Here is a 24,558-nt window from a genome sequence, read left to right as displayed (position 1 = left end):
ACAAATGGCTATAAAAAGATCACTGTCTACGCCAGCGAATATGTGGCGACATCTGCTGGCGGACTCTGGTATTACACAAATGACTATATTGGGTCCAAGGATTGGCTTTGAAACACAAGGGGATCAGTCTGGAGCCCATAGTCCAGCGTTTGGGTCTTCAAATCATTGGACAACAGAGGAAGTGGTAAGCTGCAGATGTAGAGCTGCAGCTTCCACCTTTTGTTTGAAATCACTCTAAAGAATGCATTATAAAGTAGGTCTGGGGGGCATAATTCATAATTTTAGGTTTGTGCTGTTGAGGATGGATGATTTTTTTTGTCCCTCCGTTATTTTGCTGATTTTTCGTCTCTTTAATTAGGATAACGAACCTCGCTGCCTCCTGCAGTACCAAACCCCAGAATCAGAAGAGCAGAGGGAACGGTACCAGCTTTGCCAGTTAGTAGAGGAGCAGAGGGATCGGTACCCACTGTGCCAGGTTCCAGAGGAGCAGATAGAGCGGTACACGTTGTGCCAGGTGCCAGAGGAACAGAGGGAAAGATATCAATTATGTCAGGTGGTGGAGGAACAGAGAGAGAGGTACCCGCTGTGCCAGGTGCCTGAAGAGGAAATGGAGCGATACCCGCTGAGCCAGGTGCCGGAGGAGCAGAGGGAGCGATACCCGTCCGAAGAGAAGATTGACCAGTACCCAATGGGCCAAGCGGTGTTTGGGGATGCTAATCCAGTCCACACTGAGGCTTTTGACCTTCATCTGCCTAATTACTTCCGTTCACGCAGCCACAGCTACCTCCGTGCCATCCAGGCGGGCTGCTCCCAGGACGATGACACAACATCCCTGCAGTCTATGTCTCCCCCACTCCCCATCACCAGCCGGACACTCCCCAGACACATCGGTGAGTGCACGAGAACAAAGAAAGTGTCTGGAAACGGCACGGCGACACTGACAAGGCTGTGAGCCTGCAGGCTTTAACCAGGGTATCTGTGTAAATATATATGTATGCATGTAAACTGATTCACACGCATGAAAGTGTCCTATAACTCCCCTACTGCTCCGTATAACCCGTCCCCAGAACTTCTTCTATTACTCTACAGAACCTCTCACATGTAACCCCTCCCATTGCTCATATAACTCCTCCCTCTAAACTCCTCCCATTGCTAAAATGACCATTCCCTCTAACACCTGCTATTGCCCCGTATAACCTCTCCCTATCACTCCATATAACCCCTTCCTTTAAAACCTCCGACTGCTCTCCATCTAACCCCTTTCCTACTCCTATAACCCCGATTCTCAACATTACGCAACTCTATACCACCTTATGTGGGTTCATACGCTCCACCCCAACTGCCCCCCAAACCCTGATCCCAGGACACCTGAGGCCAACATGGGTCTCAATGGCATACCTGGGAACTTTCAGGCTCTGGCTGCCCGGAGCCCCCCTTGCAGGACGTGGCCAGGAATACCCGCTGACATCAGTGGGTGGTCCCATTGATGTCAAGGGCCACACCCCCATTTAAGGAGGAAATGGGCAGGGAGTGGGTGGCATCAGGACCCTACTCCTGTTACCCGAAGGAATCAGGTGTCCACCTGGAGAGGTGTTGCTTCTCCCAGAGTTCCCCATTGTTTTATGGTTAAAAGCTGCTGGGACCCCCTGCTCTGTAATCTCTTCAGTATAACGCATTCTATTTTGGTTGGGAAAGCTTAAAAAGGAGGGTTCTGTGTTAACCAGTAGAATAGACAGGAGTCAAAGTACTTTTGTAATAAACAAATGTCAACAGTGGAGTAAAAATGATGCCTTTGCATAAGACTGAATTTTCATTTGTTTAACTATCTTTGTGAGTACCGTATTTGCTTGATTAGAAGATGACCCTGATTATAAGACGACCCCCCCAAAATTTGAATATGAATTAAGGGGGGAAAAAGCCTGAATATAAGACGACCCTATAGGGAAAAAAAGTTTTACTAGTAAATATTAATTCACATGTAAACTATTTTTAATATTTAATAAAAACTATGATTGAGAAAAATGCATGTTTTGTTTTTATTTCCTTTTATTTGCCACTCTGTCCCAGTTATGCACATCTGCCCCCCAGATATGGCTTATACCCCCTTATATGCCACTCTGCCCCCCAGATATGGCTTATACCCCTTTATATGCCACTCTGCCTCTCAGATATGTCTTATACACCTATATGCCACGCTGCCTCCCGAAAACCATTGAACCCCTCCCCCTGACTTACCAGTGCATCCCTTTACTTGTGGCCCGTGCGTGCTTCAGACATCCTGGAGTCCTCTGCTGCTGCCGGCACTTCCTCTGGGGGCTTCTATGGTGGAGCACCGGCAGGTCATGTGATGCCGGCGCGCCGTCATAGAAGCCCCCAGAGGAAGTGCTGGCAGCAGCAAAGGCTGCCAGAGAGGAGGATCCAGGTCCCCTGCAGCGCTGCGGGAGATCTGGATCTTAGTCTTGTAGTCACACCTCTATTTGAGGTCTGATTAGAAGATGACCTTGAATATAAGACAAGGGGTATTTTTCTGAAAAAAACCTCATCTTATAATCAAGCAAATATGGTACTTTAATATGCATTATTTAAAAAAGGTAAATAATGGAGAAGCTTCCAGCTTGCTTTAGAGAGAAGCTGCAGCTCCCTGTTTCCACCATGGACAATTATCACCGCTGATTGGCTGCTTGAAACCAATGGGATCGCTTCCTGTGCATGCACACGGGGTGGTCTCTTTAGACCCCCCACAACGTTTACCGTGCCAGCCCTAGTGCTGACTGGCATTCAGTATATCACTTGCTAGGAGATGTGTTCGGAAAAATGCATATGGGGGAACATAATGACATTTCAAAAAGGGACCTTTCAGCTACCATATACATTAATGTATATATATAATGACTAGAGTGTCCCATTAAATGCATACGTTTCACTCAATGCTTGTGATTGATTTTGTTTAGTACTAAAGTACCTTGACTCCTCTCTACCCTAAAGCAATTACTCGGCATAACTCACAGAGACTCAAAGGTGAGGACCCTTTAAAATGACACGATGTCTTTTTATAGCCCAGAAAGCAATTTTCTCTGCTACTGTATCCTAGACAATGCTAAGGAAGCAACTGTATATTACCCCCCCCTAAGCCTGCTGGGGGGACAAACTCACTCTAACACACACACACTGACTCCATACACTAACACACACACTGACTCCATACACTAACACACACACTGACTCCATACACTAACACACACACTGACTCCATACACTAACACACACACTGACTCCATACACTAACACACACACTGACTCCATACACTAACACACACCCATGCATTCTAACACCATACCCTAACACACACTCACTGTAATACCATACGTTAACACACACTTACTCCAACACCATACCATAACACATGCTGTGCTACTACTACTAAACCTTCTTCATGTGGCAGGGTCATGTAACGCTTAATTAACACTATAAAGGTTTGGAGTCACTTAAAATAACATGAAATTGATCAGAAATCCATAGCAAACGGGGTTAATGTTTTTTAAATGATGAAAAAAAAATGCTGATTTTTAATGGAATCTCTTCATAGGCGTACAGAGGCCTTTATCACTCCCATCACTCCTGTGTTTCAATGGCACATTGTGTTTGCTGATCCCCCCCCCCAGGACCTACCATGATGGTGGTCCTCCTCCCCTCTGTATATATATAAACCCCCTCTCTATAACTCCTCCCATTGATCCATAGAACCCCTCCCTATAACTCCTCCCATTGATCCGCCTCACCTGTTGTCTCTGTAAGTGGATTTGTTATGTTACATACTACTTGTTATGTCCTGTCTACCCATTGTACAGCGCTACAGAATTTGATGGCGCTATATAAAACAATAAATAATAATAATCATCACATAACCCCTCCTTATAATGCCTTCTATTGCACGATATAGGATTTAACTCCTCCCATTGCTCATATAACCCCGTAAGTCTTCCTATTGTTTATAAAGTGTTTCCTAAAAAGAATAATATTTTTCTTACACAATTTAATCTAAACACAAATATTCTGCTGTTTATAAACACATTATTGTTACTTTTAGAACCCAGCGATACTCTCATCCCCAGCAAACATTCCGAGCTCCTAGAAAAGAGGGGGCTTCAGGGGAGGAAAAGGGGGGCAGGGGGATTTGGGTCCAAAAGAGGGACTCTTGGGATGTATGCCGTACATAACCCCCTTTCTTATAAAACCTCCTATTTTTCTATATTCTGAAATTGTACAGCGAATGATAAAAATGTGTGTAGTGTGTAACCTTTCCCCAAATAGTATAGCATTCTATATACAGTGAGTGGAATTGTTATATATAGGGTTTCAGAGCAGCGGCAGATTTTCTGTAAGGGCGCTGCCTAGTACATTTTGGTTCATTCTAACAATGCCCATAGATGGAGCCCAAAATAGGTCCAGTCTTGTTGGAAATTCCAGCCTGCTACCCCTGAGATTAGACGTACTGTCCAGGATATTGGTTAAATAGAATTGTTCTTGGCATTTAAATATCCAACCGCTTTATCACAGAATAGGCGATAACCCTGTCCACACAGCCCTGTTTCTGGATGTGCCCTGGAGTTATATGACAAATTCATACTTACCAGCTGTCCCAGATCTGGGCCAGCTCAGTGAGTCCTGGGCTATTGATCCAGTGTCCTGCTTCTTGACACTTCTCCACTGGATCCATAACTTTGGAACCTGTTATAAAGGCATCTTTGGCATCTCATGGTTATGCTTTTGGCTACAATGGAAGAATGTGGCTATACTTTACGTTATGTTAACCCAGGTTAATACATTCTGGTACAGAAAGGAGAAGAGGGTCCTGCTCCTATGAGCTTACAATCTGTGACATTGGTTGAGTGGGAATTAAAGGGTTAATGAAAAGGAATCCCCAGCGATCTTAACCTCAGTAACGCATGAATCTAGTATTATGATGGGACTTATGAAACCGCTGGGTCCAGCTGCTGTAAACTACAGCTCCCATCGTGCAAAGCTATGTAAAGGCCTGCGCGGCATGCTGGGAGTTGTAGTACACGGTGCTGTCTGCATGCTCACAATGCATCCGGCATGTGCCTCTGCTGGCGGCGGTAGCGGTGACATGTTCACTTTGTTGTGGGCTGTCTGCCGCTGTCAAGACTGCCTTCTTTTTATAGACTGGTGTGGGCAGTGCCAGGAAGGGGGCATTTTCCTTGTAAACCAGAGGTAGGTGGGCAGTTTCCTTTACTTACCGATTTAACAATCATACTTTGCAAGTTATAAACGTTAAGAAGAAAGGGCATTCTAGCATTAACTACACGTGACCCGATCGCCTGTTTTAATGCCAAGAGTATGGACACACCTCTTTTGCCCACAGAACATCTATATGTTGTTGTGGATTTTTAGACCAGAATAACCCTTTAGAAGCCCGGTAAATGAAAAATATGTATGAAAAACATGTATGTGCCATGTATGATACCACCCTGTGGCATCGATAGGGATAAGTCGATGTATGGCATTAGTACTATTATTGTGAGCTGTAATGCTCAGAGGTTCATTGGGCCTGATCTTCTAAGCGTGTAGCAGTGGGCAGATATATTGCAGCCTTTATGGATCGCTGGCATCATGTACATTTGGCTTTGTGTGTCTGTCTCTTTAAGAGCCCCCCCTTCTGCGCCTCTGTCCTTTTAACTGCCTACATCACAATGAGTAAATGCACGCCACGCCCCACCAAGCTTGGCATGACGGTTTTCGGGGGGGCGGGGTTTTTCTCCTGGGCTTTAACCAAAGTTGCTCCGCCTCTTAAAGGGGAGACGCTGCAAAGGGAGCAGGCAGGAGGGTGAGTGTCTGTGTCTGTCCCCTTGTCTCTTGTCACCTGGCCCGGCCACACTAGCACCACTGTGCCCACCCGAGTACCAGGGGCAGTGCCCACCACCCCTCCGGCCTGCTGACTCTATACATTCTATGGGGTTTAATCTATAGCTTATTCTTTCAATCCTCTGCAGAATTTCCTATGAATGAGTAGGGCGGATCCCCTGCTCCGTATCCACGTCTAACCCCCACCATCACCTCTGATTTGGCACCGGGACCTCTTTGTGCCCTCCTAAATACCTCATATAGCCCCTGCTAGCCTAGAGCCCCTCCCCGTCTCTCCCACTCACTGGTTCCATCACCCTGGCTTTGTTTCAAGAGCTGTTGAAGCAATGTGAGTTGGACCCTTTTTGGTGCCCTCTTTGCATGGCATGGCTTGTGTGATCCCTCCTGGGTGGGGGTCCCTTTTTGATGGCTGGGTTTGGAATGTATATATATATATATACGGTATAGATATATGTAATTAATATGTATGGGCTTTGCTGATGATTTAGTGTCTCGGAAACCCCCTTCTTGTGCTGGGGATTTAAGATGGCACAGCCATGCCAGCGGCGGAGGGCACGGGAAGGCTGGTGTCTTTTCTTAAGTGACATTAGCCTGCGTGTATTGATTGGTACAATTAACTCTTGGTGCGCTGCGGTGGAAACGCTGATGCCAGCAGCTCTGCTAGAGAATGGACCATTTATGTGCTAGCATCCTCCCTTTCTTTCAGCGCTGGCAGCTGATCGCCGGCGTGTGAACGGGGTCCATGCTCTTGTCCTGTCCAGACTACACACTCCGGGGGGGGGGGGGGATTTAACGATGTGTGCCACATGGAAACAAAAACTAGACGTTGGCAGGGCTGGTGCCAGACATTATGCGCTCGCGTTGCATGAAGGGCTTTCGTTAGCCGCGTGCGGTTAGTCTGCTTTCCGCTGTCCTGCATGGCCGAGATGTGTGCCCCGTAGCCCCTTGGCATCGCTGTAGTTCTAGGCGCATGTGGCCCGGGTTGGCGCTGTCTCCGATGAATCAGATCTGTTGTAACCCTGGGTTACGTTGCTGGCAAAATTAGGCAGACTAATCACACATGACATACTGTGTGTACTGATTTGGCTGTACAAGCGTGTCTCTAAATTAAGAGTGACTAATATATTAAATGCAGCTACACAACATTGTGCGTGCGCAAGAATTTGGCCCATCTGGTGTATTGTTCATTGGTGTATCATACCTGCCGATTGGTAAGTCCCTCACGGATATGGCATGTCCCCGGTAGGTTCTCTCGTGGACTACTACTCCTATCATCCACAGACAGTCGATGGCTGTCTAAAGACAGTGGAAGTTTGAGACCCCTGTCCCGTAATGTACGCGAGGGGCTGAGCTTCTTGGAGATGTCTGCCACAACTTATCTCTTGTCTTACAAGGATCTCTAGGAGTTTTAAGGTTGTGGACAGCATCCCTGGGCATGATGGGAGTTGAAGTCTCGAGCAGCTCCCTGTATGTGTGGATTCCCGTTTCCTTTGTGGTATCTGTATGTCTCATCAGTGGCCTGGGTGTCACACAGTGCTCAATGGGGGTCCCCGACGGTCTTCCTGTTGTTTGTCCGACGCTCTAAATAGCAACCTGGCAGGTTGACAGTTATATGTGCGATGCTCTGCGGGGACTTTGGTTTCTTTCCTTTTCTAGCGCAATGCTCTGCAGGCTCACGGAGTTCTAACATTGGGGTAGATAATGTTGTCGAGATGGGTGGGAATGGGGTCTTCTGCAAGTGATGAGGCAGAGCAGATGCTGGACCTGTCATTCACCCGAAACCCACAACTGTCATAACACAGGAGCCCACCGCAATAAACTGTCCTGTCCTGGGGGGCCACACCGTGCAGCGCCACCGTATGTTTATGTAGCCGTACTTTTCTATATATGGTCAAGATATACAGTGTCTCTGGGATCTGTCCACAGACCCCTTATAGAATGCGTATCACACTATAAGGACACTCTGCCGTAGGGGGGGTCACCTGCCCGTATACCACCGCTCACTGAGGGTATATTTGTAGCGTTGTTTCTTGTGCGGATGAAATAACATCAAACAAAATGTTACTTAAAATCGCAACTTAAATAGTAGCAATGAGCGGGGATTGGGTGCCCCGCAAACATCTGGAAATAACAATTTGGACTAAGTACTGGCAGACGGCGGAGGCGAGCGGGGGTCTGTCCCGTTAATATAATGCAGCCCTGCCTGATCGCCTTCGCATTTCTATAGCATTTTCTATAAGTTTAAAATCACTTATTATTATTATTATTATTATTCTTTAAATGGCCTGATTGAATTTCATTATTATTATTATTATTATTATTATTATTATTATGTTTTAAATGGTTTTAAGTATTATTATTATTATTTGTAACGGTTTTAATATTATTTAAATGGCTTGATAAATTATTATTATTAATTATTGGTTAATGTATCTGCGTGAATGGTTGATATAAAAGCTCTATAGCTCTGGATGTTTAGTACATAAAAGCCCCTCGGTGTTGATCTGTTTAGCCCTTTATTGGATTTTGGGGTCCGTGTTAGGTCACGGCACTGTACAGATTATCCTCATGGCCTGTGGCTATTACTGACCTGGGGTGAGATCAGGTCTGATCTCCTGCTGCTCATCGCGGGTGGCTGCCATGATGGGAGTTGTTTCCCAAAGTTCACGTTCCCGGAGCTAGGTAAGTACTGTTAGCCGGCAGACTGGTTTAGCCCTGCACGCGTTTAGGAACAGGAGTTACGGCGTGCTACTTTAGCTTGGTTATGGCATAGGCCTGGGGTTGTTTCCATGGTTACAGTGTATATCACAAACGGTTGCCCTGGTGAGATACAGAGGGAGAGCTCAGCGGGATAAGTGGCGGAATCAGGACTGTCCCGCACAAAGCAGGACAGTTGGGAGGCACGATCCTTTTTGTTGTGTGTTTCTGTGAATAGACCGCTGGGCTCAGTAGTGGCCGCTGATTCCACGAGTTATTTGTAGATTGGCATTAATTCGAAAAAACCCCCCACAACTATGCGTCACAGAATTATTTTCTACGCCCCATCTGTTCGACGGGATCATCTTTCCAGGAGAGGCGTCCTACGAGAGAATAATCTAACATATAAATAATATCAGAAAGGGAAGTAGATATGCGGATTTGCCTTCCAGTGGGAGTGGTAGAGGAGCTTAGAATAAAGGGAAATGTGACTTATTTACATATCACGCCGGAGAATAAGCTGATGAAATGTAATAGAATTTAGAGTTTTCGGTGGGAAACCTCGGCCTGTTCTTCGGAAATAAAACCCCAGATGCTTAGGTTTGTGAATGATTATGGTTATTGTGTTGTATAGCGCCGTCGCATGCCACAGCGCTGTACAGTGAATCCGTGTGATATACACGCATTACACGATGGGGATCTGCTGGGTATAATATCTCCATTCTGTGGACCCGAGGGGGCAAAAGAGGATAAGCGGCGCATGTTATAAATAGTTTATTATAAAACATTAATAGCCGGCCTGGCATTACTCGCCGGGGTATTAATAGCCGTCCTCCCCGCAACCATTATCAATATATTACCCGCTCCGGAGGGATACGGAATATTCCGCCCGCCTCGCTCTGCAGGTGACAGAATCCCCGCTACCTTCTCTGGTGCTTTATATCTGAATAATGGCAAATAGAGGCACTTCTACTGGGAGACGGTTCCACCTATCTACCACCCCCTTAGGAAAGTAAAGAGAGAAAAACCCATAGTGGGCGATGTGTTCTTAGACAGCCCGTGCAGAGGAATTTATTTGTGTTGACGCACATTATCATTCACAAATGTACATAAACCGCCAGCTGTCCCTCAGCTGTCCCTGTGCCCGTTTAGATAAGCGAGGAGGAGCAGCTGACGGGAAAGCAGCTGTACGAGTGCGCGCGCCTGTGTTTATATACTCAGTCCTGATGTAGAGCGTGCCTGTGTTTATAGTCAGTTCTGATGTAGAGCGCGCCTGTGTTTATATACTCAGTCCTGATGTAGAGCGCGCCGGTGTTTATACTCAGTCCTGATGTAGAGAGCACGGCGATTGTAAGAGCCGCGTCGTCTTCCCTCCCGACTCACTTTCCATATAACTCCCAGACAGCAGGGGGGGACCCAGGGCTAAAATCTTAACCCCTTATATAATTATATACCTCTCTCTTGCCCTCACTCTCTCTCTCCCGTCTGCTCTCTTTCGTGCCCTCGCTCTCTCTTGCACCCTCCCTCTCTCTGTTGCGCCGTCTTTCTCTTTTGGGCCCTCTTTCTCTTTTGCGCTCTCTTTCGCGCCCTCTCTCTTTCGCGCCCTATCTCTTTCGCGCCCTCGCCCTCTCTCTTTCGCGCCCTCGCCCTCTCTCTTTCGCGCCCTTGCCCTCTCTCTTTCGCGCCCTCGCCCTCTCTCTCTTTCGCGCCCTTGCCCGCTCTCTCTTTCGCACCCTTGCCCGCTCTCTCTTTCGCGCCCTTGCCCGCTCTCTCTTTCGCACCCTTGCCCGCTCTCTCTTTCGCGCCCTTGCCCACTCTCTCTTTCTCGCTCTCTCTCTCTCTCTATGTATGTATATATTGGTTACACTGGTATATGCTGTGTGACTGCGCAGAAACATTGTGTATTGGCTGTACGTACAACACACATGACACATGTAAGGGTGTGCGTCAGGATGCCAGCCTGTTCTGACTCATATGTCAATTGTCTTTCTGAGCGCTCCGTCTCTTTAAAAGGGGGCGGGGCTGCCAGCTCACGCTTCTCAGTGTGACAGCACTACGTGTAACCCTTTGAGTGCCGCCGGTGATCGCACACACATCACTCAGCACGCTGGTAGAGCCTGCGTGTCGCTTTACGTGTCCCGTGTGTATTTACGTGGCCGTGCAGAGTGTGGATTGATCCTCATGGTGGGAAGGCGTGGAGCGACAGGCGGCGAGTCCTGCAGGTTGGTGCTGTGCCCGGCGCTAGGGAGAGAGAGAGGCAGATGGGGCAGATGTTCCCAGGGGTGGGGGTGCGGTGCTTCCATTACTCGTTGGTTATGTAACACTGTGATACAATAGGGTGTTACTGAGTTTACTCCCTTCTCAGCATCCTTGGAGATGTGCCGTCCACCCCGTACGCCGAGAACCAGAGCGCTGTCTGGTTTCGCCATTCCAACCCGGCAGACATGGCTAGGGTACAACATCTCATTATATAGGTCATCACGTATGAGCAGCTTGTTCCCTATCAATGCATAGCTCTGTTCCTTCACCATTAATGCCTGAGCATGTCGCAGTGTATAGTAATGCCGGGTATCTGTATGTGCCTGCCCTGCAGTAATATGTGTCCCATCATGTCTTGTATTATTCTTTAACCTGTTAATAGTCAGCGTCTGAATCAGGCAAGTGCAAACCCCAGGAGGCTGACAAAGCATAATGAGAGTTATAGTTCAACAACAACAGCTGCTGTCTAGCTTCATCTTGCATGCGCCTGTTGCCAGCAGATACATACTCAGGATCATCATATAGCACAGCATAACCACAATCCGTGTCTACATGCTCTTTATCATTACAAAATACTCCATCATCAGTCATCCAAATCCCATTTATTTTACTTTACTAAGAAGGTGGTGGATAAATGGAACAGCCTCTCAGCAGAAGTGGTAGAGGGTAATACAGTGAGGGTATTAAACATGCACGGGACAGGCATAGGCTCCTGAATCTAAGACGAGACCAACGACTGATTAGGGCTTGAGTCTTTAAAGCAAGAAAAACAGGCGGCCTATCGTCGGCTACTCGGTATCACTATATACAGGGCTGCCCCGCAGGGTTATGGGAAGCAGAATTAATGGCCTGTGACTCCCTTTGTGATGTGGAGCCCAATAAAATTCCCAAATCCAGAAATAGAAGCGCGGCCGCCTCCTCGCTCAGCTGATGTCAGTGCGTGAAAGCAGCGGGAGGCGCATACTGTTGGCCGGGCAGCGCCATCACTCTACTCCACGCACAATATGTTGGATTATCGGCCGCTTTAAAAGACTAGTCCTTCCCGAAATGTACAGTGAATGAACAGGAGGGTATCGGGCCAGGGGGCTTATTACTACTATCCGACGCCGTCAGATACATGGAATGTATCTCTCTATATTGTATCTCTTTTCTTTATTCCATTAAGGTGTAATATGCAAGTTATATAACTATAATGTATATGTGTGTCTATATATATATATAATAAATATATTATAGTACAGCGGTGTATATATTATATATTTTATATTATATATATATATTATATACACTGTTGTATGGTGCTGTGGAATATTATGGCGCTATATAATAAATAATCATTATGTGTTTATATATGGCTACAATTTTAATATTTGGTATTTTTTTAAATAAGGTTCTTTTAAATGCACTCAGAAGACCACCTAATAACGAACACACAGGAGCCGTCGGATAATAGGAACAAAATGTCAGAGAAATGAGTGGCTCCACGAGGCTTAAATTTGCCTGATCGGCAATAAAAAGGTGAAATGACAGAACCAAATCATAATTCACCGAATCAGTCGCCGGCGCCCCAAATCATTCTTGGGTAGGCCGGCGGCTTTGCACTATGCCGGGCAGCGGTCGGTTTTGCTGAAATCGGGGGATTATGGTCCTGAGTACTGCTGTCCCGAGCTCGGCGGGACAAAGGGATAGGGTGGCAAAATCAGGACTGCCCTGCGCAAAACGGGACAGTTGGGAGGCATGCTCATAAAGCATGTGGGTTATAGCAGTGAGTAATCACGCTTTTATCGGGACAGTCCCAGCATCATTAAATGAGGCCGCCACCGTTCCCAGACTGACTTTGTGTGCATTTAAACCTTTAAGAAGTTATATACATACCACAACTCCCATCATGCTCAGTCCCTGCCTTCAGCGGTTGCCTGTCGCTAGTGATTAGGTAGTTTAAATTATTTTCGGTGCGCTTGTTTCGAGGCTACGCGCCTATTCTGATAGATTTTAATAAACCTATTATTTCCACCCCTTTGCAGGCCACAAAAGGGTCGCCAGGACCTCTCTCCCTCCTGCTGCAGTCAGCTGCCCTCCCCTCCTCCCCCCCCCTCTCACTAGTTCAGAACTTGCTGGTTGCCGTGGTGATGTCCCCAGTCAGGCTTGGGGCCTTGCTCAGTAACAGAGGGGTTAAGAGGAGGACGCTTGGCTGGGTGTTACCATAGCAATTGTGAGGAAGGATAGGGGCAGTTGCCTAGAAACCGCCATCTGGGGCCCGGCGGCCATTTCCTGGAGAGCAACGGTACAAGAAACTGGAGATACAGTGTGGCCCATACACCAAGCATTAATATACATAAATATATATATATAAAAAAATTATATTTAATTTAACATTTTTCTATATATGTTATAGTAAATTTTTTATATATTGTATTTTTTTATAGACTCTATAATTTTATTTGATTTTTTCCATATATTATTTTTTTTCTATTATATATCATATTTCATTTCATTTTTTTTTTTTGCATCATATTTTATTTATTTTACATTTTATTTACATGTATACTATATAAATAAATAAACGCGCACACGCAATATTTTTAGTTGTTGGAAAGAAATGTATCCACGCAAATCGATACATAATAACGCAGGTCTCAGGCCCACCGGCTCTGCTCTTTAATAATCTGCTGGTAAATATTTTCTCAGAGGAGGGGAAGGTCGCTGACATGTTACACATTCCTGGGAATTTTCTGAATGAGCTGACCCAGGGGCCCGTAAAACTATTAACCCATTCCTGCCAATCTTCCGCCTCGCTGTATTAGAATGAGGCTGTGATGTCATCAGTGTGTAGACTTTAACTGTAACACTTATCACATTACATGCTGCGTTGTGACATCACTCTTGACCAGGTTACATCATGCTTCCAACTATGTTACGCTCTGTCCTTTATATCGGGGGCGGGGGGATAAAATACTAAATACAATTAAAAAAAATATTATTATTGCAGCATGAGTGTCCACAAAACAAGTATCTGGGGTCTTGGGGTCCTTGGTGCTTAGAATAAAATTGGAGGATATTGTACTTTAATGAACCACAAAATAGCCATTAAGCCAGACCATAAAGAATTAGTATTTTGTCGCGTGTTAAAAGAAAAAAACAAATATTCCTGTGAACTTTGGCCAATATCGATAATGTGTATTTTTATTGCATTCCTCGTGCTCGACAATGTTCTCTTTTGAGGATGTTAGACCTTTGACTCTTTTTTTTTTTTATTATTATTGTATTAGTGAGTTGTGCTAATTCTAATTATTATTATTTCTATAGCGCCATCATATTCTGCAGCGCGGTACAGCGGTATTTAAATCTCTTATCCCTTGCGCCGTACTAAGATTCTAGAATTGATAGAAAACGTAAACAGTTCTGTTTATAACGTTAATTGCCCCAATTTTATTTTTGGGCTTCCCTTAAACGTAAGCATGTGGGCTATGTGTAAAGAATGCCGGGTTGTGTGTGTGTTGGAATGTGTAGTGTAAGCATGAATGTGGATTGCATTTCTAGAGCGTGCAGGGAGGGGAAAGCAGTCTGGGACGGGCTTGGAAGCAGGAAATGTAGGTCAGACATCAAGGCAAGCAATCAGGATGCAAAGACAGACACTAATCCCCGCAGTGTGCCTGCGCAGGCTGCGTGTCTACATATGTGTACGGTGCAGAACATGTCTGCTGTTCCGTGTGTCTGTTGTGCTATTTTGCTCTGTTAGGCTGTGTTGTTTGTTAAAGGGACCCTGTCGCTAATAATAATAAGAAGACGCTGGCTGGCTTTATTACTTATGACATCACATTTTGGAGAGATTACTGGTTGGTGTGAACACAAAAAATTAAAGAGAAAGAGTGAGGGATCTAAGTATTGAGGGGAGAAGAGAGGGGGGTGCGATAGAAACAAAATATAGGAGGAGAAATGTTAGAAGAAGAGGTCATGATGTAAACCTAGAGGATCAGAGGCTTGGATGGAATGTAAGGAAGTTTTACTTTACTGAGAGGGTGGTGGATAAGTAGAACAGACTCCCGGCAGAGGTGGTACAGGGTAATACTGTAAGGGACTGATTAAGGAAAAATGGTCAGACTAGATGGGGCTGAATGGCTCTGATCTGCTGTCAAATTCTATGTTTTTATATATAGTGGTATTAATAATGTGAAAACGGGGGGGGGGGGGGGTGAAAGCCAGTGTTAGTGTTTATATATTTGGTTAAAAAACAAAAAATATCACTTTTGGGGAAGAGATTTTGTGTGTTTATGTAAAACTCTTAAGAGAAGTGCCGGGGTGGCTCTGTGATTCTGCTGGCATTGTTCTCAGCGTTCGCTTTAGGTGACCGTGTCCCTTTAAGATGTGTGTTTGAGTTTCAGTCCGCGGAGGTGTGATGGGAGTGTGAGTTTTGTGTGGTGGAAGCAGTAATTACCGGCACCCTGCCCCCTCCCGCTGCTTCTTGACATAATTGGGACCTTGCGAGTGACGAGAAGCTTTCATTCTTCCAGGATAATCCTGGAAGAATGAAAGCTTCTCGTCACTCGCAAGAGTGAGCGTCTCTCGCTGCGCTGATTGCCGCAGGATTAGCAAGGCGCTGCTTTCTCTCTGCCGCGTTCCGTCAGGGCAGGCAGCGGCAGGCTCTGGAGCTGCTCCCAAACTATAACTCCCATCAGTCCTGGAAATTCCTGCTAATATTTTTCTTTTGACCCACTTTTTTTGCACAAATGCACGTTGAACCCAGCGATTGGATGACATTCATCTCCTAAAAAAACCATACCGGCTCTTTCTGCACAGAAATCCCATAACCCTCAGCCAGCTAACGACATGCCTACATAGTGCTGTTTGTTAATGGCATTGCGGTAATTAGGTCTGCAATCTCTCTGATGTTTACTCAGCCGTCATCCTCCTCGGAGTCATGGGAGTTGCATTTTGACTAGCGTCCCTGATCAGAAGAGTAGCTACTTTGGGTGTGGGGGGCGGAGCTTCCTTAGCGCAGCCATGGCAACAGCTTTGGCCAAATACTTGGACTGTATGCGTAAATGTTTGTAGACTATGCTCGGTTCCAGTTGCTGATTGGTCAGTTGTTTTTTTTTGGTTGCCGGAAGGGACAAGATATTTAAAGCTCTGCGCTTAGATTGCAAGCCCTGTGGGTCAGGCAGTGAAGCTATGCGGGGAGTTCCTAATGGTCGTTTCCTGTGCTTCTTCCAGGTTCCTCTTGTCTGGTGGGCTACAAGAAGACCCCCCCGCCGGTGCCCCCCCGCACCACGTCCAAACCCTTCATATCTGTGACTGTACAGAGCAGCACCGAGTCTGCGCAGGACTCTTACCTGGATGCGCAGGAGGGACAGAGTGAGGCCAACAGCCAGTCAGGGCTCAGTACATCCACCGAGAGCTTGGAGAGCACCCGGGCCCCCAGCGTGACCCGCGTAGCCCCACCGACCCCCATCAGACAAGTCCCCCCTGAGATACCCCCCAAAAATGCATCGGTGAAAACCATCAAAGAAGAGACGCGCGCCCCGGATCCGCTCCCCAAACGCAAGCTGTCCTCCATCGGCATCCAGGTCAGTGCTTGTTTTCTTTATATCCTTTTGGAAGGGGTAGAAATTTAAGTAAAAAATGCATTTAATCACAAGATAAATTTAGGATACAGCTTTGCGCGGATCCTTTCCCTTAAAAATATAATTATTGTTTATTATAAAAATAGTTTTTTGTTTTTGTTTGTTTTTTTATTGACGTAAAATCTGCAAGTCCCCCTGGATTTCCCGTCCCCTGCGTAATATTTCTGCACTCTGTAACAAGGTGCGGGGTGTTGTCGTGGAAGGGGTATACATTCCCCCTCGATTTTGCAGGGTTTTATACGACATATAGGGCAGGCTGGTGCTCCACCCCGCAGTTTACATGCCCCTGGACTGACACGGGTTCCAGGCCGGGAGTTTAAGCTGACTCCAATGCACTGGTCAGCTGCAAGTAATCAGCTGCACCGACTGCAATATAACCTGACCTGTTGGCCAGAGGGAGAGAAGAGAGTTTGTTTGGAAGCAGCAGAGCTCGGTATGCCCAAAAGAGACCATCAAAGAGGTTGGTGGGATTATGTTTTGTGTTAGTTTAGACCCTTAGTAGTGAGGGAGTTATATGTTAGTAAGCGCTCAGACGAGCTGGGCTTTTGTTTGTAGGGAATTTGTGTTCTATGTAATCCTGTAAATATCTTCATACGTGGACTACAAATAAATCGTTGGTGATTACCTAACTGAGATGTGGCGTTAATACCCTAGAGGACCGTGCTGTTTGGTACCCTGTGTGGGTGCAGGATCACAACTCCCTGAGAAAACGAATGGTGTGGCCGCTCCTTTAAATTATTTTGTAATTCTTCTTCTTTTATCAAAAGCCTCAATATTTTATATCTTACGTGAGCCGAACCCCCCCCCCCCCCCTGTTCTAGTATCTGCCATGCTATTTATCTAGATCCCTTTTTATGAGGATTTTAATAAGCATTTCCAGGCAGCACGCTCTATAGCAATGCTTATTATGAATAGATAATTCATGAGCACACATCAAAATCCACTTAAAGAGCAAACGGGCCGGAAAATTGACATCGGCTTGGAAGTACGTGATGTTTTATGTATGCGGATCACTTTGCTTTTAGGTGTTGGTACCCCTTTAAAGCACTCGCTGTTGGTACAGAGTAGCTCTGATACAAAGTATCTACATGAAGAATGAAGTCTATGACCAAATGCATGGTTCCGTGTGTGATGGCGACACGTACCCTCTCATTTTGGACACGGTGTGCCATTTAATTAGCCCGAAATTATCCAATGGAGTGCCGACTATGCAGGTCACCATTAATTAATGGCTTTACGGGCCTAGGAAGAAAGCCAGGAGCTGCCAGTTAGTGCCGCTGCTGAAATCTGGAGTCGGGTGGATTATGGAAGCTCCGTCCCAATTAACAACTGGCTAGTTAAGACGGGGGGCCGATCGCTGCCGGAACTTGGCATGATATCTTTACCCCCGGCCGATGGAACAGCTGTTGGAAAGGGCCGCAGTTGTGCATTTGTTTTGCTTATTTCCTTTTTTATTTAACTGAGAAGGAACAAGACTCGTAGCAGCGCCATGATGCTTTGACTAGTCCCACTACTAAAAGCCATTTGCAGGTCCACAAGACAAGGTGCGTTAGAATCGGTAAATCCCAGACGTTTCAGCCTGTGTGAGCTTCTTCAGTGAAGTGTAGCTTCCTACACACAACAGACAAGGTATCGAGATCTGGGTTACCGTTTCCATCTACAGAGAGCGGGCAAATAGAACTCAGAATGGTCGCCACCTAATCCAAGGGTGTCCAACCTGCGGCCCTCCAGCTGCTGCAGGAATACATCTCCCATACTCATCAGCCAGCCCCTTAGCTGGCAATAGAGCATTATGGGAGATGTAGCCCTGCAGCAGCTGGAGGGCCGCAGGTTGGACGCCCCTGACCTAATCATTTATTCTAGAAAGAGCTCATTTGTTGGAGAGGCTCCTGAGTGTATGAAACAGGCTTTTATGCGTCCTGCGTTCCTCTTTAGTATGCTGCTAATGGGAACATTGCGTGAGCGGGATGACTGCTAATGTCCTTTTAGCCCAAAAAACGAATAACTGTATGTTTCCGCAGGTGGATAGTATACAGCCGGTTCCCGAGCCCCCGCCTCCGGCCAGATTCCAGTCCATTGGGGTTCAGGTGGAGGAAGAGTGGAGGTAAATTTACGCTTTACTATGAAATAAATGTCTCTTCTGGCTTACGGTTGTCTGCTGTCTTCACCAATCCTACGTTATGCAGCTCAGTGGACTTAACCTGTGCATTTACTCCTGCAGATTCACACACACACACACACACACACTACCGTGCAAACGTTTGGGGTCATTAGTCAGTTAGCCTCTTAAACTTGGATTAGTGAACGCAACGTGGCGTTGGAACACAGGAGTGATGGGAGTGATAAAGGGCCGTTGGAACACAGGAGTGATGGGAGTGATAAAGGGCCATTGGAACACAGGAGTGATGGGCGTGATAAAGGGCCATTGGAACACAGGAGTGATGGGCGTGATAAAGGGCCATTGGAACACAGGAGTGATGGGAGTGATAAAGGGTCATTGGAACACAGGAGTGATGGGAGTGATAAAGGCCTTCTGTATAAGCCTATGAAGATATCGCATTAAAAATCGGCCTTTTCCAGCCATAATAGTCATTTATAACATTAACCCCGTCTGCGCTGGATTTCTGATGAATTTCATGTTATTTTAATGGACAAAATTAGCTTTCCCCCCTAAAAAAAAAAAAACATTGAAATTTCTAAGTGAGCCCAAACCTTTGAACGGTAATGTAGATGTACTTGAGTGGGGGTTGGAAGTAGAATTTGCTGTAGAATTCACCGTGCATTATGAAGGGTCATCCCCGGCAAATTGCTGGCCCTGCATAAAGTATAGTTGAAACATTGAGTCGAGTGCCCAGAAACCTCGCTAATTTTAAAAATGCTTCATACAGGGCGATCCAAGCTAATCTTCCAGCAGAGACTCACTGGGGTCGATCCTTTGTGATGTAAAGTGAAATCTGGGAGAAGAAATTGCAGCTCTCCTGCCTAATCTTTCTGTAGTGAATAAACCCCTTTGTGTGTAAACCACGGAAGCATCCCTCTCAAAGTTCCTGCTCTGAGGATTTCTATGATTACTCATCATCCTCAGCGGCAGCCTTCGGAGGTGGAATGAATAGAATGGATGTGAGCTCATGGCGGGGAGGAAATTAGCTTTGCTGTTTTTCGCTGGATCTCACCTCTACCAAAAAAACGAATCCCTTACAATATACCAAATATCCCCAAAACTATTGCACTTAATAAAATAAAAAAACACACAAATTGGGAATATTTGCCCTTTTTAATTCTCATTGTTTTTCTATTATATAATCTTGTAATGCACAGAACAAACATATACTTTTATAGGAGTGTGAGAATAAACCTGATCTTCACCCAGGGCTGTACAGGTGATTGTAGGTCGTACGATAAATCATCAGTCAGAGATAAGCAGCCAAATCCTTTAAGACGCTTATCAATGTTATCCAATTGATTTCTTTCTTTAGCATGCCGGCGTTGGACTCGCTTACCCTTCCAGTGCAACTCACAAGTTGCTGGATACTTTGCCGAATGTCCTCGCGATTCACACCTGAGTATGTTCTATCAGAGAGTAATCCATGTTATACCTCATGTATGATGTGTGAGGATTCTGTAGTGCATCCAGTGGGGTCTTAGGGTCTAAGCCGACATCCCCAAACCGTTGGGCGATCAACCCCTTGATGCTGGATGGCCATTTTCAAGGGAGATGTCTGATCTCCCCAACTGGTCCATTTACACCGTCGGGGACTGTGCCGGCCACCCTCGTCGCGGTAGGAGCCATTGCCCTGGTCAAGCCTAGCCAAGGTGCTATGTGGATCAAGGGTATGAGGATGGGTTTCTTTCAATGCTATATTCTCTTTTCTTGAACAGGAACAGCCGTTCCAGCAGTATGACGTCGAAGCAGGAGACAGATTCGGACACGCAGGAGCCCAGTAACTCATCGGATAAGAGTGTTCCTGACTGCCCCCCACCCCGTCAACAAGCCACAGGGCCCCCGGGCCTCCTCCCCAAGAAGCACCTCTCCTATGGAGATGGCGTAGATGCGGAGGCCTCAGCCCTTCCTCCTCCTGACCCTTGGCTGGACTCTGCAGCCTCTCCCCCTTCATCGGAGCCGAGCCAAGTTGGTGCATGCCGTAGGGATGGACACTGGTTCCTAAAGCTGTTACAAGCCGAGACGGAGAGACTGGAGGGCTGGTGCAAACAAATGCAGAGGGAGACGGGCGATAACAACCTGTGTGAAGAAGGTACCGTGACCTTGCACTTCCTTTAGTATAGGATGACCATCTACCTCTAGTGCATGCGATGGTGATGGCTGGATCAGATCAAAGCCGATCCGGTGTGCACTATTGGCCACCTTATCTGTGCATTTGTAGGGCGGCTTTTATATTTTTTAGAAGTTGGTCCTTAATTATTTCCTATTAAACAGACTTTTCTTACTTTCCATTAAGTGGAAATGGTTATGTCTGGCTTCTACTCAATCCCCGTAACATTAATGATTGCTTCTTGTTTTACGACCATGGTAGTTGAAGAAGAACAATTTTAGCAACTGTAAATATCAGTGCATCATAACTTTGGTTACGTCAGATATTCGATGCAGCCATGTATAGAGTATAATACAGACAGTCCAGTGGGACGTGACATAAGCTGTTTCTTCTGACCTCTTCTTTCTGCTCAGTGATCGGGAAGGTCCTCAGTGCGGTGGGCAGCGCTCAGCTCCTGATGTCACAGAAATTCCAGCAGTTCCGAGGCTTGTGTGAGCAAAACCTGGTGAGTTATACCTCAAAATAAAAGGGCGTATTAGGACAGGTTTGTAAAACACAGAAACAAAGAATTTCATTTCAGAAAGGAGCATCAACATGGCCATTTCATTCTACGTGCTGCAAGAGCTCAGCTTGGCCTTATCTTGGCTTCAGGATAGCCACGTGCCGTTCCCATACATGCATAAATTAGCATCTACTGCTTCTGCTGGAAGGCTCTTCCACCAGCAACTCCATAACTTCCATCAGCTCGGACGATGGTTCACATTAAACAGTACAAGCTAACTAGCGTAAAATGCATCTTTATTGTCAACCTCCGCATCTGCTAATAGTTTGTTCTCCAGCCGGTTGGAATCTTGGAATTGTTGGTATGTTAAGGCAGATTACTGTAAACACGTACCGGTGTTTGGAATGGAATAACACAAGACCCTAATGAAACAATAAACACCGGCAGCCGTGTAATATAGCCAGCTTGCTTATCTGAGCTTAATCCCATCAGACATGCTAAGATCTTCTAGAGGAACATGTCGCAGCCCTCTCTCTCTGCCTTCTCGTACCCCAGGGAGCCTGTGATCTGCTTTGGATGATGGTTAGAGCTTAATACTGTGGTGTTTGTTTCATTAACATGTGTCAGCACCTCTAGGGCTGTATCGCTGTCAGGGGTGGGGTGGGGGGATCATATTAACCACACAGCCTCCGTATTTTTATCGAGTGTTTCCACGTCGTTGAATTACCGTTCGCAAAGTGTTGATTGTTTTCGCAATTCTGAGCGGATTTAATTAGAAATGCAGAGCACCGTGAGAACGGTAATTCTAGAACCCCTGCTCCAGATAACATTGTCTGTCTCGACGGTGGTAAAATCTTTCCAGCTTTTTTTTTTCCCCCCTTTCTTCCGTTAAACAAAACGCCCACTGGCGGAAACATTTTCAATCGTTGTGGGAAACATACACAGTTTTGTAAAGCACTTTATTACATATATCTCCACAGTGGTGGATATGCCGAGAAAACACCTATGGCCATCGGCTTTGGACTGTTACTCTCAGATGTTTTTTTGACTGGCCTGGGGAAGCAGGAACACAGCAGGGTTACATAATAACGTGACATTAGATGACCCTGCTTTAAAAGCGAGGCCATTCGCACAATGCGTGATCAGCTACAATGAAAGCTGTGCGTGAGTTGAAGGTGTGTATAGATGTATGTATGTGAGTGTGTAAGCATTAATTTGTATGTGAGCATGAATGTTGGAGTGTGCGTTCGCATGTGTTTGTAAGTGTATGTGTGTTAGTGTCCATATGTAAGCTTGTGTGAGAGTGTGTGTTTAAACGTGTACCATATGTGAGTTACTGGAAGGGGAGGTAAGGGGCTACATGGCTTTACCTGCCCCCCGCCAGGCCAGAAAGGTGCCAGCCGGTTACTGCCGCCACTAGGTGGCACTGTCAGGTTCGTGGTGTCTTGTTTTATCATGCCGGCAATTGTGTGTTAAGAGACAATGACAGTGACACACCTGTGTATATCTCATACATTGTATGTAATAAGTTTTATTGTGTTCATGACGGCTCTGCAGTAATATGTAAGAATCACATAGAGCACAGTAGGTTCTTTGTAAGATTTAAAATGCTAGATGTGAGTCGCCCAGGTGTGACAGTATGGATGTCCACCCCCTCCAGACCACGTTCATGGTCTACCAGTAAAAGCAAGAAAGGCCAAGTCCCCTTTCCAGTTACTTCACTGGGAGCTCTGATTGCGTGGGGTTATTCCGGCCTCTGGCATGGAAAGGGTGTGCCTGGTATTGTGTAATTATTTATTTTATATTCAGGTTTTGTTTGCTGTAAAACATAATGCTGTGTGAGTTTGGCATATATACGCGTATAATCAAACTGGGTGTAGCACGAGTGATAAGTATACGGAGCCCGTAGTGGCCGGACGGATGACGTTAGCAGCTGACGTGAGTATTTTTAGAAAGATAAATAATTAATATTAATAATAATACAACAAATAAAATAACCAAAAGCTGCTGGACTGATGAAGAAAAGTCTCAATGGCAGCACCGCAGGTGGCTCATCGGCCCCGGGAGGGGGTATCAGACAGGGGTTAAATACTGCTGCTCTCCCGCTACGTCTTGTTCTCCCTTTTGACCGGATCTTGTGTGTCTTGTGTCGTATGTTGTACTTTATGTATGTAATGCATACACGGACATAAGCTGAGTGATAAACGTACCTTTATTTAAATAGGGTCCTTGTTTGTCTTATTTTCTACCCACAGAACCCAAACTCGAACCCACGCCCCTCTGCCCAGGACCTGGCTGGATTCTGGGACTTGCTCCAGCTCTCTATAGAGGATATTAGCATGAAGTTCGATGAACTCTTCCAGCTCAAGGCTAACGGCTGGGTGCTGAGCGAGATGCCTGACAGGAACGTAAGTGACCCTCCGAGTTTGCTTTTCAAACTCCAAATACTCCCGTCCTCCTCCTCCTCCTCCTCCTGCGAATGATCAGCTCTTAGGAGCCTGCAGAATCCATCGTCTGTGTAAATTGATCCTCAGCTTTCCATAGACACGTAGAATTTGGCCGCTGATCCATTCAGCTCGTCTAATCGCCCACTTTTCCTGCTGTAAAGACTTTTATCAGTCTTTGGTCTCGTCCTAGATCGAGGAGCCATATGTCTATCCCATGCGTATTGAAGTTCTAATTAACTGAAGCAAAAATGAGAGGGGGGTTTACGTACCAAAATATTCACCCTTTATCTAGAAATACATCCTTGGAAATTATTACGCAGATCCTTGGACGCTGCAGCAGCTCGCCCGCACGTGCATTAGATGCCTGCAACTCATTGTTAAGCTTTGGGGATACGTTCTCGTGACATGAAATGTAACTTTTATATTTTATCCATCCCCACACAGGAGATAAAGAGGCAACCGCCCCCTGTGCCAAAGAAGCCAGCACGGCCCAAGCCCCCACTTAGTCGCGACAAGACAGCCGGACCCTCCAACACTGACAAGCAGCGTCAAGAAGCCCGCAAGAGGCTCATGGCAGCCAAGAGAGCCGCATCGGTGCGCCAGAACTCTGCCACGGAAAGCGCGGACAGCATCGAGATTTACGTTCCCGAGGCTCAGACGCGGCTCTGAGTGGTTAAGCCTTGGGTGCTCAGCGAGAGGGGAACGGAGAGAGAGAGCGTTGGCATCCACAGACTTAATGACAGACTCATATGGGAGAGACAGGGAGAAGGCACACGAGCACGCTGGTTCTGGCAGTCTCGCACCAGAGAGAGAGCGTGCCAGGACTATTCGTTAACTAATTATTCTTATTAATATTAAGGAGCTTTTCAGGTCTGTG

The 24,558-nt window shown here is 46.2% G+C and overlaps 1 protein-coding gene across 4 annotated transcripts in view; it reads left to right on the top strand.

Annotated features, from left to right (window-relative positions):
* Positions 1 to 24,350, top strand: part of LOC149275216 (disks large-associated protein 4-like) — a 28,494-nt gene extending 4,144 nt beyond the window's left edge. The window contains exons 4-10 of one of the 4 annotated variants that reach the window (XM_089504866.1): positions 603 to 890; positions 16,052 to 16,404; positions 18,483 to 18,565; positions 20,341 to 20,714; positions 21,146 to 21,237; positions 23,490 to 23,642; positions 24,126 to 24,350. In XM_089504866.1, the coding sequence (XP_089360992.1) occupies positions 608 to 890; positions 16,052 to 16,404; positions 18,483 to 18,565; positions 20,341 to 20,714; positions 21,146 to 21,237; positions 23,490 to 23,642; positions 24,126 to 24,350 (1,563 nt within the window). In that variant the 5' untranslated portion in view covers positions 603 to 607. The remainder of the gene's footprint in view (positions 1 to 602; positions 891 to 16,051; positions 16,405 to 18,482; positions 18,566 to 20,340; positions 20,715 to 21,145; positions 21,238 to 23,489; positions 23,643 to 24,125) is intronic. The other 3 variants (XM_089504867.1, XM_089504865.1, XM_089504864.1) reach the window with 3 other exon arrangements.
* The last annotated feature ends 208 nt before the right edge of the window (positions 24,351 to 24,558 follow it).

The sequence above is a fragment of the Sceloporus occidentalis genome, unplaced genomic scaffold, assembly GCF_023333645.1.
Source record: "Sceloporus occidentalis isolate IW3139 unplaced genomic scaffold, rSceOcc1.0.p SCAF_293, whole genome shotgun sequence".
Classification (NCBI taxonomy): Eukaryota; Metazoa; Chordata; class Lepidosauria; order Squamata; family Phrynosomatidae; genus Sceloporus; species Sceloporus occidentalis.
The sequence above is the reverse complement of the archived record's forward strand: the minus strand, read 5'-3'. Positions and strand labels throughout refer to the sequence as shown.